A 16,534-nucleotide genomic window follows, 5' to 3' on the forward strand; every position below is an offset into this window, starting at 1 on the left:
GACACACTGAAAACACAACTTCTCTTTCTTCTCTCTTAGTCTCTGCAACATTCCGGTTTCTTTTCAGGCAAGTGCTCAAGTCCGGCAGTGCGTGGTGCTGCTTCGAACTGGCGTACCCTGAGAACAGACGACGAATCTGTTTAAGGGAATTGTGTTAAACACAAGCTCGGTTCACTCGTTAACTGTTTCTTTATTCCTGTTTCTAATTATTTTGCAGTTCTTTTAGTAGCAGTTTGATAACAAACTTAAACAGATTTATTTTACTAATTGTTTCTGCAATTTTCTTTTCAGAATGGCATCCCAGCCGATGACTACTGCTATTTCTGCTGTCATGACCAGTGCCGTTTCTGCGGTCATGTCTTCCGCTGTTGCTGTCACTACCGGTCTGGTGACACCACTGCCTAATGCAGTGTCGCATGCTGAGAAACCAGAGAAATTCAGTGGTCTGAATTTCAAACAGTGGCAGCAAAAGATGTTCTTTTATCTGACCACGTTGAACTTGGCAAGGTTCTTGACTGAACCCAAACCCCATGTTGATGAAGGGGATGTGGACGCTCAATCTGTGAGCGCGATGCATGCTTGGAATCATTCGGATTTCCTATGCCGCAACTTTATTTTGAATGGTTTGGTAGACACATTGTATAATGTGTATTGCAAAGCAAAGACTGCCAAAGAATTGTGGGAGTCTTTGGATCGCAAATACAAAACAGAAGATGCGGGCACTAAGAAATTCGTGGTGGCTAAGTTCTTGGACTTTAAAATGATAGACTCTAAAATGGTCATGAGCCAAGTCCAAGAATTGCAGGTTATTCTTCATGATATTCATGCGAAAGGAATGATGCTCAGCGAAACATTCCTAGTTGCTGCAATGATCGAAAAACTGCCACCAAGTTGGGTTGATTTCAAGAACTATCTCAAGCATAAGCGAAAGGAGATGACCATTGAAGATCTTGTTGTTCGTCTTCGGATTGAAGAAGACAACAAAGTGGCCCTAAAAAAGGTTGATGGTCCTGAAACAGTGAAGGCCAATCTTGTTGAACATGGCCAATCTTCAAAGGGAAAAAACAGTGGAAAGGGTGGAAAGAAAAGTCATGGGAAACGCTCCAACCTTGGTCCTAAGGGAGGAGTTGGGAAAAAGAAGTTCCAAGGAACTTGTTATAATTGTCAAAAGCAAGGCCACAAGGCCAGTGAATGCAAGCTTCCCAAGAAGGAAAATGCTCGACAAGTGAACATGGTTGATGAAGTCGACAACCTGGTTGCCATGGTCACGGATCTATCGATTTTGGTGACTAAAGTTAATTTGGTCGGGCAAAATAACAAGGATTGGTGGGTTGATACGGGGGCTACCCGTCATGTGTGTTTCGACAAGAGCCTTTTCAACACCTTCAAAGAGGTGACTAATGGCGAAAAGGTTTTTATGGGAAACTCTGTCACGGCTGAAATTAAAGGTGAGGGGAACGTGGTTCTAAAAATGACTTCTGGAAAGGAACTCACATTGTCAAACGTGTTGTATGTTCCAGAAATTCGTAAGAACCTTGTGTCGGGGTGGCAGTTGAACAAATTTGGGTTCAAAATGGTGATTGAGTCGGACAAGGTCGTGTTGACCAAAAATGGTGTGTATGTTGGTAAGGGCTATGCCCTCAATGGAATGTTTAAACTAAATGTAATTGTCGTGAATGCAATGAAAGAAAACGCTACTAGTTCTACTTACTTGATTGAGTCTTCTAATCTTTGGCATGGTAGACTAGGTCACGTAAATTATAATTCCATTCGTCGTTTAATCAAACTTGATTGCATACCAACATTCGATATCGACTCAATTAATAAATGTGAAACTTGCGTAGAAGCAAAACAACCGAAATCGTCATTCAAAAAGGTGGAACGAATCACCGAGCCCCTCGAGATGATCCACACTGATGTGTGTGATCTAAAGGCAATTCCTACTCGTGTTGGGAATAAGTACTTCATCACGTTCATTGATGATAGTACTAGGTATTGCTATGTGTACTTACTTAAGAGTAAGGACGAGGCAATTGACAAGTTTATCTTGTTCAAAGCCGAAGGTGAGAATCAACTAAATCGGAAAATCAAAATCGTAAGGAGCGACCGAGGAGGTGAATATGTTTCACCTTTTATTGACGTATGTGCAAAAAGTGGAATCATCCACGAACTCACGGCTCCTTACTCCCCTCAATCAAATGGCATAGAGGAATGGAAAAATCGTACTTTGAAAGAAATGATGAATGCCATGATGATAAGTTCTGGTGTAAACCAAAACATGTGGGGGGAAGCAATCTTATCGGCAAATTGTGTGTTGAACATGATACCCAATAAGAAAAAGGATGTAACACCTTACGAATTACGGACCGGAAAGAAACCACCATATAAATCCTTGAAAGTGTGGGGGTGTTTAGCTAAGGTGGTGGTCACACCACCTAAGCGCCTACTAATAGGACCCAAAACGGTGGATTGTGTATTTATAGGATACACCCGTCCTTATGGTCCTTATCGTTTTCTTGTGCATGATTCTAAGAATCCTGGAATATGCAAAGGCACCATAATGGAATCTAAGGATGCATCATGGTTTGAACATATGTTCCCATGCTTAGATAAAAGTGAACCGAGTTCTTCTAGACCGGTTGAGAAAATTGTTCCCGAGGGTGAAGTTGAAAACGATGAACCTCGAGAACAATCTAATACTGAGGAAGTTGAAATTAGGAAAAGTAAACGGCAAAGGACTAAAAAATCCTTTGGCCCTGAGTTTCTTACCTATATGGTAGAAGATGAACCTCAAACGTACCAACAAGCGGTGCATTCCTCAGAAGGACCTCAGTGGAGAGAGGCAATCAAAAGTGAGATAGACTCTATCTTACAAAACCATACTTGGGAACTAGTGGATCTTCCTTAAGGATGTAAACCACTAGGATATCGATGGATCTTCAAGAAGAAGATGAAACCAGATGGGACCATCGATAAGTACAAAGCAAGGTTGGTGATCAAAGGATATAAACAACGAGAAGGTTTAGATTACTTTGATACATATTCGCCAGTTACGCGAATAACATCCATCAGGATGGTGCTTGCAATTGCCGCCATTAGAGATTTGGAAGTTCACCAAATGGATGTGAAAACAGCTTTCTTGAATGGAAATCTAGAAGAAGAAATCTACATGGAGCAACCCGAAGGCTTTACAACTATTGGGCAAGAAAAGAAAGTGTGTAAACTTGTAAAATCCTTGTATGGATTGAAACAAGCTCCAAAACAATGGCACCAAAAGTTTGATCATGTCATGCTTGATGCTGGGTTCAAGATCAATGAATGTGACAAGTGTGTGTATGTGAAGGACACATCTGATGGATATGTCATTTTGTGTCTATATGTAGATGATATGCTCATTGCTGGAAGTGATGACAAAATCATAAAATCTACAAAGAACATGCTAAAAGCAAGATTTGACATGAAAGACATGGGTCTTGCGGATGTGATTTTGGGGGTCAAAATCACGCGAACCCAAAGTGGACTTGTTTTAAGTCAATCCCACTATGTGGACAAAATTCTTGAGAAGTTCAATGCAAATGACTCTAATGAAGCTAGAACTCCACTTGACACAAGTCAACATCTAGCCAAGAATAGAGGTGAACCTGTAAACCAGTTGGAATACTCAAGAATTATTGGTAGCTTGATGTATCTTATGAGTTGTACCAGACCAACCATAGCATATGCTGTGAGCAAGCTAAGTAGGTACACGAGCAACCCAAGTTCAATGCATTGGAACTGTATCACTCGGTTGCTTCGCTACTTAAGATACACTCGGGAATACGGGTTGCATTACAACAGATATCCAGCAGTTATAGAAGGACACTGCGATGCAAATTGGACATCTGACACGAATGATTCCAGAGCAACAAGTGGGTATATATTCACACTTGGAGGTGCTGCTATATCGTGGAAATCGTCAAAACAAACGGTTATCGCTAGATCCACGATGGAATCAGAGTTCATCGCTTTAGATAAATCAGGTGAAGAGGCATAATGGCTACGTCAATTTGTTGAGGATATACCAAGATGGCCTAAGCCGGCATCGGCCATTTGTATACATTGTGATAGCCAATCGGCACATGGCAGAGCTCGTAGCACAATGTATAATGGTAGGAACAGACATATCAGATGTAGACATAATACGATACGACAACTAATCTCTACAAGAATTATCACTGTTGACTACGTGAGGTCAAAGGATAATATTGCGGATCCGTTAACAAAAGGCCTAAGTAGAGAGTTAGTACAGAAGTCGTCCATGGGAATGGGACTGAAGCCCTTGAAAATATAAGTTCATATAATGGAAACCTAACTGAGTAGACTAGAGATCCCAAGAGCTGAGTTCAATAGGAAAACCTAATTGTATGAATTAGTAAGGTCACTGTGGGGGAGAACCCTACGTATATATACAAGGGAGTTTATTGCAAAGCTTAGTAAACTTCCTAGTCCATTCCTAAAAGTGACAAGTGTGAGGCTAAGCCTATGGCTTTTAATGATTCGTCTAAGGTAACCATACATAGTGAATCACCTATGTGAGAGAGAAGTGGGGTCGCTTCGAAGGGTGTTGTTGGGGCACAATACCAAATGGCTCTCGCAGAACCAGGCTCATGTTCATGACCATAACGAACATAACTATGAGGACTTGGCTTTGTCAGGGAGAGTCTTGTGTGAAGTGCATTGTTGTCTACATAAACGGCAGACGAGTTCAAAGACATCAAGTTCTACTCAGAGCTAGTGGGCTAAGTGCATTTCATGAGCGAAGGTTCAAAGGGTAACACCTACCTATCGTATGCAAAACTCAACTGCTGAAATCAAATTAGAATAATGTTGTTTCTGAAATTGACCTCCATTCATGTGGGGGATTGTTGGAAGTTTGGTGTGAATGGAAAGTCTCAATGGTAAAACCACCTTGTCCCACATTGGTGTGGGAACAAAAGAAAAGGCTATTTATAAGGGAAAAGCTTGACCAAGCAAATGTAGTCTTATGACATGTTTTACCACAAGTCCTACCCGCGCGTGCGCAGGGGGGTGCAAAAAAATGGAACCGGAATCAATTGAACTCGCGTGTGCCCGCACGTCCTGCGGACACGAATGCAGTTCCGAAAACCCGGGTCCGCGTGGAGCGGTTTTTGCACTAGAGACTCTTGACTAGTGTTCTGTTTTGTTTTTGAAACTGAAATAAATAATGATCATTATTTCGGTTTTAAATACTAACAGTTTTGATCATGATTATCAGTTTCGTAACCGATATACTAATGACCATTATTTGGTCTTTAATTCGCTGCAATCAAGAGCAGGATTTCGGTTTCGGTTATGATTCTAGCACTATAAAATGAAGGCTAGGCTGATCAGTTGAGACACACCGAAAACACAACTTCTTTTTCTTCTCTCTCAGTCTCTGCAACATTCCGGTTTCTTTTCAGGCAAGTGCTCAAGTCCGGCAGTGCGCGGTGCTGCTTCAAACCGGCGTACCCTGAGGACAGACGACGAATCTGTTTAAGGGAATTGTGTTAAACACAAGCCCAGTTCACTCGTTAACTGTTTCTTTATTTCTGTTTCTAATTATTTTGCAGTTCTTTCAGTAGCAGTTTGATAACAATATAGACCGAGACTTAAACAAAAAGCTTTTTTCACAATAGGTGACATATGTGTGCGCATAGGTTGGAGATTAAATACAAAGTGCTTTGTTTATCTGAACTCTAGTAAGTGTTTTTAGACCATCAATAAAACTCTTTCTTCAATAGTTATGCCTGAAATTTTGACAATAAAATAACTAAGGGGGGACATGGCACTAGCGGGTAAAAGGAATCTAGGGTATTTACCCACGATAGAACACGCCCGCCACCCCTAGGGTAGAGGAAGCGGGTAGGTGAAGCCAGGAGGGATACCCGCGTGAGAGAATGTGTTTGTTCAAGGTGGGGTTAATTTGCAGATTTGGTGGTGACTTGTGATTGTTGGGGTATTCGATTTATTTGTTTATGGCATGGGTAGGGTGCTCCCTCTACTTACCAGCTAACGAGTATTTTGTATAAAATTTAACATGAAGAATGTTAATTGGTTAGAGCTAAAGTAAGTACCTTTGGTGCCCCGTCCCAGTAATAGAAAGTTGAAAATGATCAAAAGCATAAAAGTGGAACCAATCTCAATAGTTGATCTAAATTCATCAAATTCTTTGAGCATAAGCAAATTTTATGTAATTCGTTATTTTATTAAAGCTATACGATAAAGTAAACTTTTTATTATCTTTCTCCATAGTTGATCTAAATTCATCAAATTCTTTGAACATAAGCAAATTTTATTTAATTCGTTAATTTATTTAAGCTGTACCACAGTGTAATTTTATTATTTTGTTTTGTTTTGTTTAAGTATGATATTTTTTAATATTATTTCTAAACTAAAAGTGATGTTTTATTTAAAAAAAATGTTAATACGTTGATACAATCATATAATGATGTATCTAAACTATGTACAACACTAAGTCTGACGGATAAATGAATTACACACTTATATTGGTATGTCTAACCCATTACAACGATATTTCTAAATCCATAGTGATGTTTTATTTTTTAAATATGTTAATGCGTTGATTACAATCATATAACTACGTACAAAACTAAGTCTGATGGTTAAGTGAATTACACACTTATATTGGTGTATCTAACCCATTATAACGATATTTCTAAATCCATTCACGGTATAACTGAAAATTTACAACGAGGTGTATACCCTAAATAACCCAAAAAAATGTTACTCATCTTGAAGTGTTCGTATATATGTTTAAGATGAAAAGTCACATTTAACCTATTAAATGGAACTGCTTTGAGGTGAGGTGGTAGAACATGGGAGTGAATGAGAGCTGTCAAATCTTGGAGACAAATCATTCGAAATTGTTCCACAAATATGTCATAGGTCTTTAATGACATGTGCAAGTAGGGTTCTTTTATATTTTACATCCAATAAACTTTAAATGCCAAAAGTAATATAGCCTTTGAAAACTATATTCAACGTGTTATTTTTATGTCGATGAAGGACTCAACATCATGTTAGTTAGATGTCTAATATCATTTTACTTTCTGAAGTTAATATATTATAAACTTTTTACATTAAAAGAAGTTACATTTTAATGTTTATCGAGTCATTTTCCTCATATGATGGTAACATTTTACGTGAAAATCATCATCATCATACTCAGTAAATCCCACCAATAGCAAAGCAAAGGTATGGTCTACGGAGGGTAAGATGTAGATAGTCTTACCTCTAACCCGTAGGAATAGAGAGACTGCTTCTAGTGAGACCCCCGGCACAATGGTAGTTTTGCATCAAGCCTTGATATAAGGCACATAACACTCAGCAATCGGGACAAAGACCGGATTGGTGCATGTACCCTTTTGTCTTTCAGCTATCAACTCCACCACAGGATGCATTGATTAACTGTCCTCAGCTTTTAACGTTATTTTCACGAAATTAGTAAGATAACGTTAAAATTAGTGCATTTTTACTTTTACCCCCAATGACCCACACATATATAGAATATTTTAGCAACCAAGTAATGACCATTGCTGAAACATTATGGCAATAAATTAACATTAAAATAACATATCATACCTTTAAAGTTTTAACAAACACCAATATATATGGTGAAAAGTTAAAACAAACACCAATACGGTGAAAAAGGCTATAAAAGGTCACTTTTTGAAAATCAAATACAATAAAAATTCACCTACTTTTGGGAACCATGATAGGAGTGTAATCAACTTTGCTTTTCAAATAAACCTGATCATCGGTTATCTTGTTTTTGTTTGTATCTATTAGCATTAAAGTTATATACTTGATTTATATATAAACTAATAATGTGTATAAACTTTAGACGTGAAATTTTAGAGCAATTAAGTGACCAAATATGGTGGGTCAGCCTGCTTCGGGTAAAGTGGCTAAATACGAGAAAGCGTGCCTTGAACCAACACGTGTTTATGCCATTTGCTTTTGATACTTTTGGTTTTCTGGCGCCTGAGGCTGTGGACCAACTTAGTCGAGTTCAAAGGGTCATGCATAGTAATGTTATGACCCCGAGATCTATGGACGTAGTTTTTAAAAGACTTAGTTTTGCTATTCAAAAAAAGGTAGCGGCACAGCTTGTGCTTGGAGCAAGGCTTGTTGTGCGCTGAGCTGCGTATAAACGAGGTTTATGGACGCCATTTGTTCGGCATACCAGGAAGCCAGAGTTTTTCCCTCGGGTAGCCCTAAGAGTGCAGAGTAGTTGAGTTGTGCTTGTTCCGATGGAACAGAAGGGCCTGGTCCATGGCTTACAGTCTGCATCGGCGGAGGTGTTTGGTGTAATATCCCCGTTGGAGATTGGAGAGCAGCTCCATTTGTGGTTTGAGTGATGATTCTTGCTGGTGTTTGGAAGATGGGTCCAGTTGTGGTTTGGCTAACAGCCCTGGACGCACTTCCAAAAATGGATGGAAACTCGTTGTTCAGCTGACCTTCTTGGATGGTCTCGTTCCTTTGACCTCGTTGGACGTGTGCCGTGTCCGAAACGAGTTCGAAGGAAGAGACTTCTCCGTCAGATGGGTGTGAATGATTCTGGTCTGCCATTTTCACGAGTGTTTTTTAGAAGAGAAAAAGAGGTGAGAGTGGTCTTGCAAAAAAGCGGATGGCGCCAATGTTGAAACAAGGGTTAACACAAGGATAACCAAGAGGGTCGTTTCACTTATGGGTTCAACCTCTTCTCTTGCTCGTATCGGTGGCTTGAGATCTGCAAAACAGTAAACACCGTTAGTCTCGTTAAGAGGGGGGAAGGGGGTTTTCCCTCTTAACCAGGCTCCGGCGTGAGAATAAGTACTGCTCTGAGAGGAATAAAACAGTGTGTGTGTAGAGTGAGTAAAGAGAGCCAAGATCCTGAACCTGAATGATGAAGGGTCCTATTTATAGCCGGAGGGTGAAGAAGGAGGAAGCAGCTGTGCCAGCTGTGGGTGCGCGCCAGCTGTCCGACCAAGAGGAATATCCTCTTGGTCTGCTCTGTTGCGGAGGGTGTAGTGATACACGTGGCGTCCTTGTATTCGGCTGTGCTGGGTACCTCGTACTGGTCATGTCAGCCCTGCTCCCTGGATTGTCGCAGGCCTATGTGGCCTTCTGTCAATGGTGACACGTTTGTCCTTTATGTTGGGCAAAGCATCTTTGATGCCAGCTGTGAACCGCCTAGACGTCTTCTGGATGCTTCTAGAAAGTTCTGGTGACGTGGATGCCTTGTGTGCAAAAAAGTGGTGTGGTCCCTGCCATGTAGGCAGGGGATTGGGACCATACCTCTTCAAGTCCTCCCAGTCCAGTGTGCCTTCTAGTTGAGTTGATCGTCTAGGAGGGATTCTGGACTTATGAGAGTTGTGATTTCTATGCATCGCGTTGAAGTTGGTGAATATAAAGTGAGCCAAGTGGACGCATGCCGCATGGTTATTGGCCCTTTGAAAAAGTGAGCCAAATGGACGCATGCCGCATGGGTTTTGACCTTTTGGAAAAAAGTGAGCCAAATGGACGCATGCCGCATGGGTTTTGGCCCTTTGGAAAAAAGTGAGCCAAATGGACGCATGCCGCATGGGTTTTGGCCCTTTGAAAAAAGTGAGCCAAATGGACGCATGCCGCATGGGTTTTGGCCCTTTGAAAAAAGTGAGCCAAATGGACGCATGCCGCATGGGTTTTGGCGCTTTGAAAAAAGTGAGCCAAATGGACGCATGCCGCATGGGTTTTGGCTCTCTTGAAAAAGTGAGCCAAATGGACGCATGCCGCATGGGTTTTGGCTCTCTTGTGTTTCCTTCTGTTGGAAGTTTGGTGGTTATGGGGAAGTGTTTGGTGTGACCGTCTGACGTCCCTGTCTTTTCGGAGGTGAACAGTTGCTTTTGCAGTGACTTTCTGTCACATCAGCAGACCCTGTCGCCCACGCTTCCCGAAAAACGAGCCGACGTCTTCTCTCTCCTGTGACGTGTCGGTTATTTATTGGGTGCTTTTCCTGTTTCCTGACGGTCCACTATCCATCGCATTAAATGCGATGGGTATAAATAGGGGACGGTTACTCCTTTCTTCTTTCATTTTTGAGTTCTAAGTGCAATTTTCTCTCTATCCTCTTTTTGTGTTTTTCCCATCTTTCACATTTTCTTGAATTCAAAGCGTTTTCTTCTTGACGTTTGTTATGGCGGAGAAGAATCCGACTCAGAAGAAGAGGAAACAAAGGGGTAAGGCTCCTCCTGGTCCAGATCAAGCTGTCATCAACTGGAAGGAGGAAGAGTTTCATAATCTCATTAGGGGGCATAACTTTCGTCCTGAGTGGGGGGCTCGATACCCTCCTTCTGGATCTACTGCATTGGATGCGCCTCCGGGTTTTATCACGTTGTACGCTGCTTTTTTCCGGGAAGGCAATTTTAGGTTGCCGATTACGAAGTTCACTGCTGCTGTTTTGAGGGGTTATGGGCTCTATATTTCTCAGATAAATGCGATTGGGCTCCCCCGGATTACCCATTTCGAATTTGTCTGTAGGTCTTACCGCGTTGAGCCTACGTTTGAGATGTTCAACGCTTTCTACAGCGTTTCGTATGCCAGCGGGTTTTACTCTTTTCAAGCTAGGATGGGGGTTACTCAGGTGTGTTCGGTGCCGATAAAGGGCATTCATGATTGGAAACAAAAGTTTTTTTACATCCGCCGCGGTGTGATTCCGACGGATATGTCATATAGGCAGGTGGGTCAAGGGGTCCCTAAAGTGGATGTGCTGCCAGATTATGTTGATCAAGAATGGTATGGGAAGATAACCGCTAAGGCGACTGCTATTTCTCAGTTGGATGAAATGGCCTTAGTTGGTGCTGGAATGAGTATGTTGTGGGTGCCCAAGCATCCGGTGGGTCAACCTGTGTACAGCCATAAGGGCAAATGTATGATTCTCTCCTATCCTGCCGTTTGGTTATCTTCCTTTATTTTTATCATGTATCCTTAATTTTGTTGTCATGTTGCAGTTGGTTATAGTTTGTTGAACGCTTTGGACCCTAAGGCGGCGGGTGCTATGGTTGAGGCCATCCAGGCTGACGGGAACCCAACGTGGTTGGACCAGATACGGGACCGTTTTCTGCATCCTACCGATGCTAGTTTGAGCAGATACGCGAATGAAGTTCTTGGTGAGGATGATTGGGATGACTTTGTCGACTCTGGTCGAGAGGAAGTCATCATCCTTTCTAGTGGAAGTTCTGACCGGGATGTTGAAGATCTAATATCTCATTCCGCGCGTGCAGGTACCGAGCCTGGTGGTGTTGCTGAGCCGGTACATGAATTTGTTGAGGATGACGATGATGCGGAGGCATCTGTTGATCCGTCTGCCCAGTTGGAGACGAGAAAGAAGGCACGGACTGATAGATCTGGAAGGAGGGAAGAGAAGAAGGAAAGCGGAGCTGCTGGATCTTCTCGTAAGCCACCTTCTACTCTTCCATATCTAGATTATGTGGTAGTGTCTGATACATTGTCTGGCCTAGGCCCTGGGGAGGTGCGTCAGGGGTCGGATCCTGACGATAAAGCCACTTTGACTGAGCATATGAAGAAGAAGGCTCTTGATGATCATAAGCGTCATCTTGATGAGCAAGCTGCTGCCCTTCTTGCGGCCAAGAGAGCTAAGCTTCAAAAGGATGCCCCCCAGCACCTTCTGCATCTGAAGTTGATTTGGGTGTGTTTAGTGGGGGTCGAGGGAACTTGTTGGAGGAGATATGGGCTGCCTCTGCTCCCCGCCCTGGTAACTTATTTTCATTGTATGTTTCTGGTATCTTTTCTTTGGGTCTTTTCGTTAATTGTTGTCGTATTGCAGTGTTCAAGACAAGCAAGAAACCTCGGCCGGTGGATATTTCTCAGATTACTCCACCTACTTCTCCTCCCTCGAGGACTGTTGGCTTGACCCCTCCACGTGACAGTGTTGGTGCGAATGTGGAGGGTGGTGAAGGGTTTGTTGAAGGTATATTTGAGGGAGGTGATGCTGCTGGAGGTGATGTTGGAGGCGATGCTGCTGGAGGCGACGGTGCCGGAGGTGATGTTGCTGGAGGCGATAAGGGTAAAGGTGTTGAAGTGGAGATGGAGTCTAGTGAGACTACTCCGCAACAAACCATTTACACAAAACGTCCTCCTGGTGGGGGTGGGGCTACCTCTGGCACTGTGCGGGACTCGCACTTTGAACGTGTTCCTGATGATTCATGGGGCAATCCAGCTTGTGATGATATGCCTCACGTTCCCCGCTGGAGCCTTACTCAGGGTTCTCGTATGGAAGATTTAAAGAATTGTCATGAGTTTTTCTCCTTGTCTCTTCCGCCTGCAGAGAGAATGTTTCAGAAAAACCGCAACCGCTTTGCCCTTATAGATGATCATGTAAGAGCTGGGGTTAACTTTTTTGCCACTTCTCAGGAGATTCTTCGCGAATGGCGATCTATGGGGGAAGAAACTCTGGAGTTTGAAGAGGCTAAGAAGTCATTTTCTGAAGAGAGAGAGAAATTTAATGCAGAGAAAAAAGGTTTGCAATGGCGGGTTGCTGAGGCGGAGTGGAAACTCGAAGAGCAGAAGCAGTTGAACGAGCAAAAACAGAAAGATTGGGAATCTGCATGTGCTCGTACGAACTCTGAAATGCAGTCGCAGCGTGAAGCTATTGTGCGGCTGTCTGGTGAGAAGACGACCCTTGCGGATGAGGCGCATCAGGCGCGGCTTGCTGCGGAGAAGAAAGAAAAGGAGTATGTTGCACGGATCGACAAGCTGGAGCTTCTTGTGCAGGAGAAGGCTTCGGAATGTGAGGCTGCTCAGCGCCTTCTTGATGAGAAGACGGCTGAGTGTCGTGCGTCTGAGCTGCTTGCTGAGGAAGCCTCAGCTGATAGTAGGTGGTTGCTATCCCGTGGTGTTCCATTGGTAATGTTCTTTGCTTGCCCCGTTGTCTTCTTCCTTTTTATTTTTGCTTTTGTGTGTTCCTTTCTGCGACCTTACTCGCTTTTGTTTTTTGTGTAGCTTGCTGATCGCATCATGCATTCATCTGAACTTGCCCGCTACATGTTTCAATTGGGTAGGGCAGGTTATAACAGTGGGCGCAAGTTTGGTTATGCGGAAGGTAGATTTGCAGCTTCCAACAATGAGAAGGATTACAACTTTGAGTTGTACAAGGAGGATTGTGATGGTGCTTATGCGGAGAAACGGAAAGAGTTCTCGATGCTTGATTTTGCCGTTGTACGTGCTGCTGGCAAGTTGGCTCACAAAGCTAATGGAGTGGCTTTGTTAAAGAAAGCTTTGGGAGATGATGGCGATGGTGGTGCAGGAGGTGCTGGTTCTAGCCATTCTTGATTGGAAGTTTCCGGCCTGTGTGCCGTGTATAGCCCTGAGTGGGCTTGTAATGGTTGCTTTTGAGACAATTTGAAATTTCTTACCTGTCGTGTTATGTATTTGACAAATATTTTACCGCTTTGTTTTTTGGTTATGCAAATTTTGAAATCGTCATAATATGTGCATGTTTAATTACTTTGATTAGGTGTCACGAATGAATGATGGCGCTGACAGGTGATGTTGTGTTACTACAACGTTTTTATTCTGTCGTTTAAGTATGCGCGCTTGTATGTGACATACGAAGTGATCGAGTTGCAGGTTATTGTGTGAGCTCAGCTGGGATCACAGCCTTGGGAGCATTACAATGTTTAGTTACCTTGCTATCGATATTTTCGTGTTTATGTGGGCACGAAGTTATGTTTTTTGGCGTTTTGTCGGCTTTGGTTGTGTTTCTGACCCGGCTGTTCACTTGGTTGTGACGAGCCTTGGAGGTCTACAACGTTTCCTATGGTCGAGCCATTGATGTTTTCGTGTACGCCTGGAGTAATAAATGCAGTTGTGACAAAAAATTTGCATGAAATAAAGGTAGCCAAACACTTCTTGTATTAGGTAAATGTGTCGGCGATTCGCCCTATACGATTACATGTTTGCATTATATGTAGCATTTTCGTAACTGTTGGGCATTCCAGGTTCGTGGAACCTCTTTGTCGTTCATGGTGCGTAGCTTGTATGCCCCCTTGCCGAGGACCTCATCAATGATGTACGGGCCTTCCCATTTGGGAGCCAGTTTTCCCGGTTTTTCTGCGTTGGACGCTTCATTGTCCCTTAAGACATAATCACCTGGGTTGAAGGTGCAGATCCGGACTCGGGAGTTGTAATACTTTTCAAGCTTTGATTTGTATTTGGCTTCATTGATTGCTGCCATCTCCCTCCGTTCTTGTCACACCCCGATTTCCACGTGTCTCACCGGTGGGCCCGGTGGGGGATTACCGTGACGATGTTGGCAACAATATAGTCAAACCACACAATTATATAATGCACAGCGGAAGCATAAGATAAATATATAAATTTCAACCTCTGATTGTAATATCAAAATGTATTACAGGGGTTGGATATATCCACAGTGGATCGTAAATAAATATAAAGTATTGTTCCATCAGATACTGCAATCAAGCTTGCGAGGCTTATCCCGACGCTAGGGAGCTAATACCAGCCAATTACGTTTAGGTACCTGCACTTAATCTTTTTGGGGAAAATACGTCAGTTTACACTGGTAAATACATTCAACTGACACATTTGAAAATGTTTATTAAAATTGATTTGAATGCACAAGGCACAAACTCTTTTATAACTTGGGAAAATTCATAATGATCTTGTGAACGTTTTACATGTTCTTTTATGCGTTCAGTAGCCCGGGTCGTGCCGGGTTAAAGATTTATAGACACACCACGTTTGCGTAAAACCGTAGTATAAAAACCAACGGCTACGTCTTTTAATTTTTAATGTCGACACTTTATACCGGGTGTACGCCTACACCGGGATGTCGATGGTCGTGGCCATTTCGTAAAATGATGCCAAGGATATCCGGGACAACGGTCATTAAACCCCCCAAAGGCTTATAAGCAACAAAACTGTTTAAATGAGCCGATCATATTTAATCAATTAACCACCTAAGCGATGGAATTATACAATGCTCAATCAAGCGGTATTAATATACCGTAACCCAAGCCCATATAGGGGAAATAAGTTAAAGTATTTACCTTTGCAAGTATAAATCCTTAATTTAGATCAAGTCACCGATAGCTTTTACTGGGGCTCCTAATCTGGAACGAAGGTTTTAATTAACCTCTTAGAATCCTAACGGTCCTTGTATTAGCCGTAGCTTAAACCGGTTGATTCCGATATATAGATATGGTTAATTCGCACGAAAAGGCGAAAACCGAGAATGGAGTATGATTTGGACCCAACAAGTTCAGTGACTTGTTTTATATGGGTTTATAGTTCATACTCTGGATTTTGGGGTTCAAATAATATAATTTGACCCATATCGGCTATTGCACGAAAACTAGTTCCATGGGCCGTACCGTGTGCGCAAATAGGCGAAACGGTTAACCATAAGTGTCCTACGCTTATTTCCTAAGTCAATATGCCTTAAAAGTATTTTGGTATCAGTAGGATACCTTCCGTAATGCCCGTAACGAGTTTAAGTTAATATTATGCCCCGTAGGGGCTTTTCGGTCATTTTAAAGACTTTAAAAGGGCTTTTCGAGTTCTACAGGAAATCTGAGTTTCCCGAACAGCTTATAAAGCTTAAAATACTTTATTTATTATTTAAAACCAGTAGCAACTGGAATCGGGTCAAAAGACCTTGTAGAACTCCCGTTTTGGCAAAAAGGGCATATTCGGTATTTACCGAACCGTAGCCATAACCGCAGGTTATGAGCAAGGTAAAAATTATTAAAAATCTTTAAAATTCCCAAAATATTATTTTACCACAGTGGGTAAAAGTTTTGGTGACGAAAACTTGGGTTAGATGGGCGTTATGCTAATTGCGCCGTTAATTACAAAACTTTCTTAAAAGTGCGCCTTTTAGCATAACTCTCATTCTAGGCCTCGGATTGACGTGAAACTTTAAGGACATGCTTATAATTTAACAAGCAAGGTTTTGGTCCGTTCACGTGTCCGAAATACTCGTTTTAATTTTAAAAGGCCGTTACGGTCAACTTTTAGGCGAATGACGGAAATACGTAAAAGACTCGGATAACTCATGAACCGACCACAGAGGCGTATACCAACGTGTGACCTGGTCCTAAGAGAGTCCTAAGGTATATTTATACCTCACTAAAACGGGTCAGAACTGAAGTCAAAGCAAAAGTCAAACTTTTGCGACTTTCGGCTCCGAACCGGTTCAATATCGTAAATGATCGATTCAAACGAGCACAAACAGGTTTATATACTTATTATCATGTTTTATGATTGTCAAAACAGGTTCCATAACATATACATTACAGATTATGCATAAATCGCTAAAATAGCTTTCTGTTGACTTTTTAACCGCACGTTTGACTCGACATTTGACATAGTTAGAGTGGTGATCAGGGGGAACCATTTTAGAGGTTTATTACCCACGTAAATACCAACTCATAACCACTTTTGATTCGTCATAAGACTGAACCATTAC

General features: G+C 42.1%; 1 protein-coding gene across 1 annotated transcript; it reads left to right on the forward strand.

Annotated features, from left to right (window-relative positions):
• Nucleotides 1-11,543: 11,543 nt before the first annotated feature.
• On the forward strand, nt 11,544-13,724 carry LOC118490116. The gene is made up of 2 exons (XM_035987338.1): nt 11,544-11,797; nt 11,870-13,724. The coding sequence occupies exon 2, from the start codon at nt 12,130-12,132 to the stop codon at nt 13,042-13,044; it is 915 nt and encodes a 304-aa protein (XP_035843231.1). The 5' UTR covers nt 11,544-11,797; nt 11,870-12,129; the 3' UTR covers nt 13,045-13,724.
• The last annotated feature ends 2,810 nt before the right edge of the window (nt 13,725-16,534 follow it).

This window comes from Helianthus annuus, chromosome 3 (genome assembly GCF_002127325.2).
Source record: "Helianthus annuus cultivar XRQ/B chromosome 3, HanXRQr2.0-SUNRISE, whole genome shotgun sequence".
NCBI classification, from domain to species: Eukaryota; Viridiplantae; Streptophyta; class Magnoliopsida; order Asterales; family Asteraceae; genus Helianthus; species Helianthus annuus.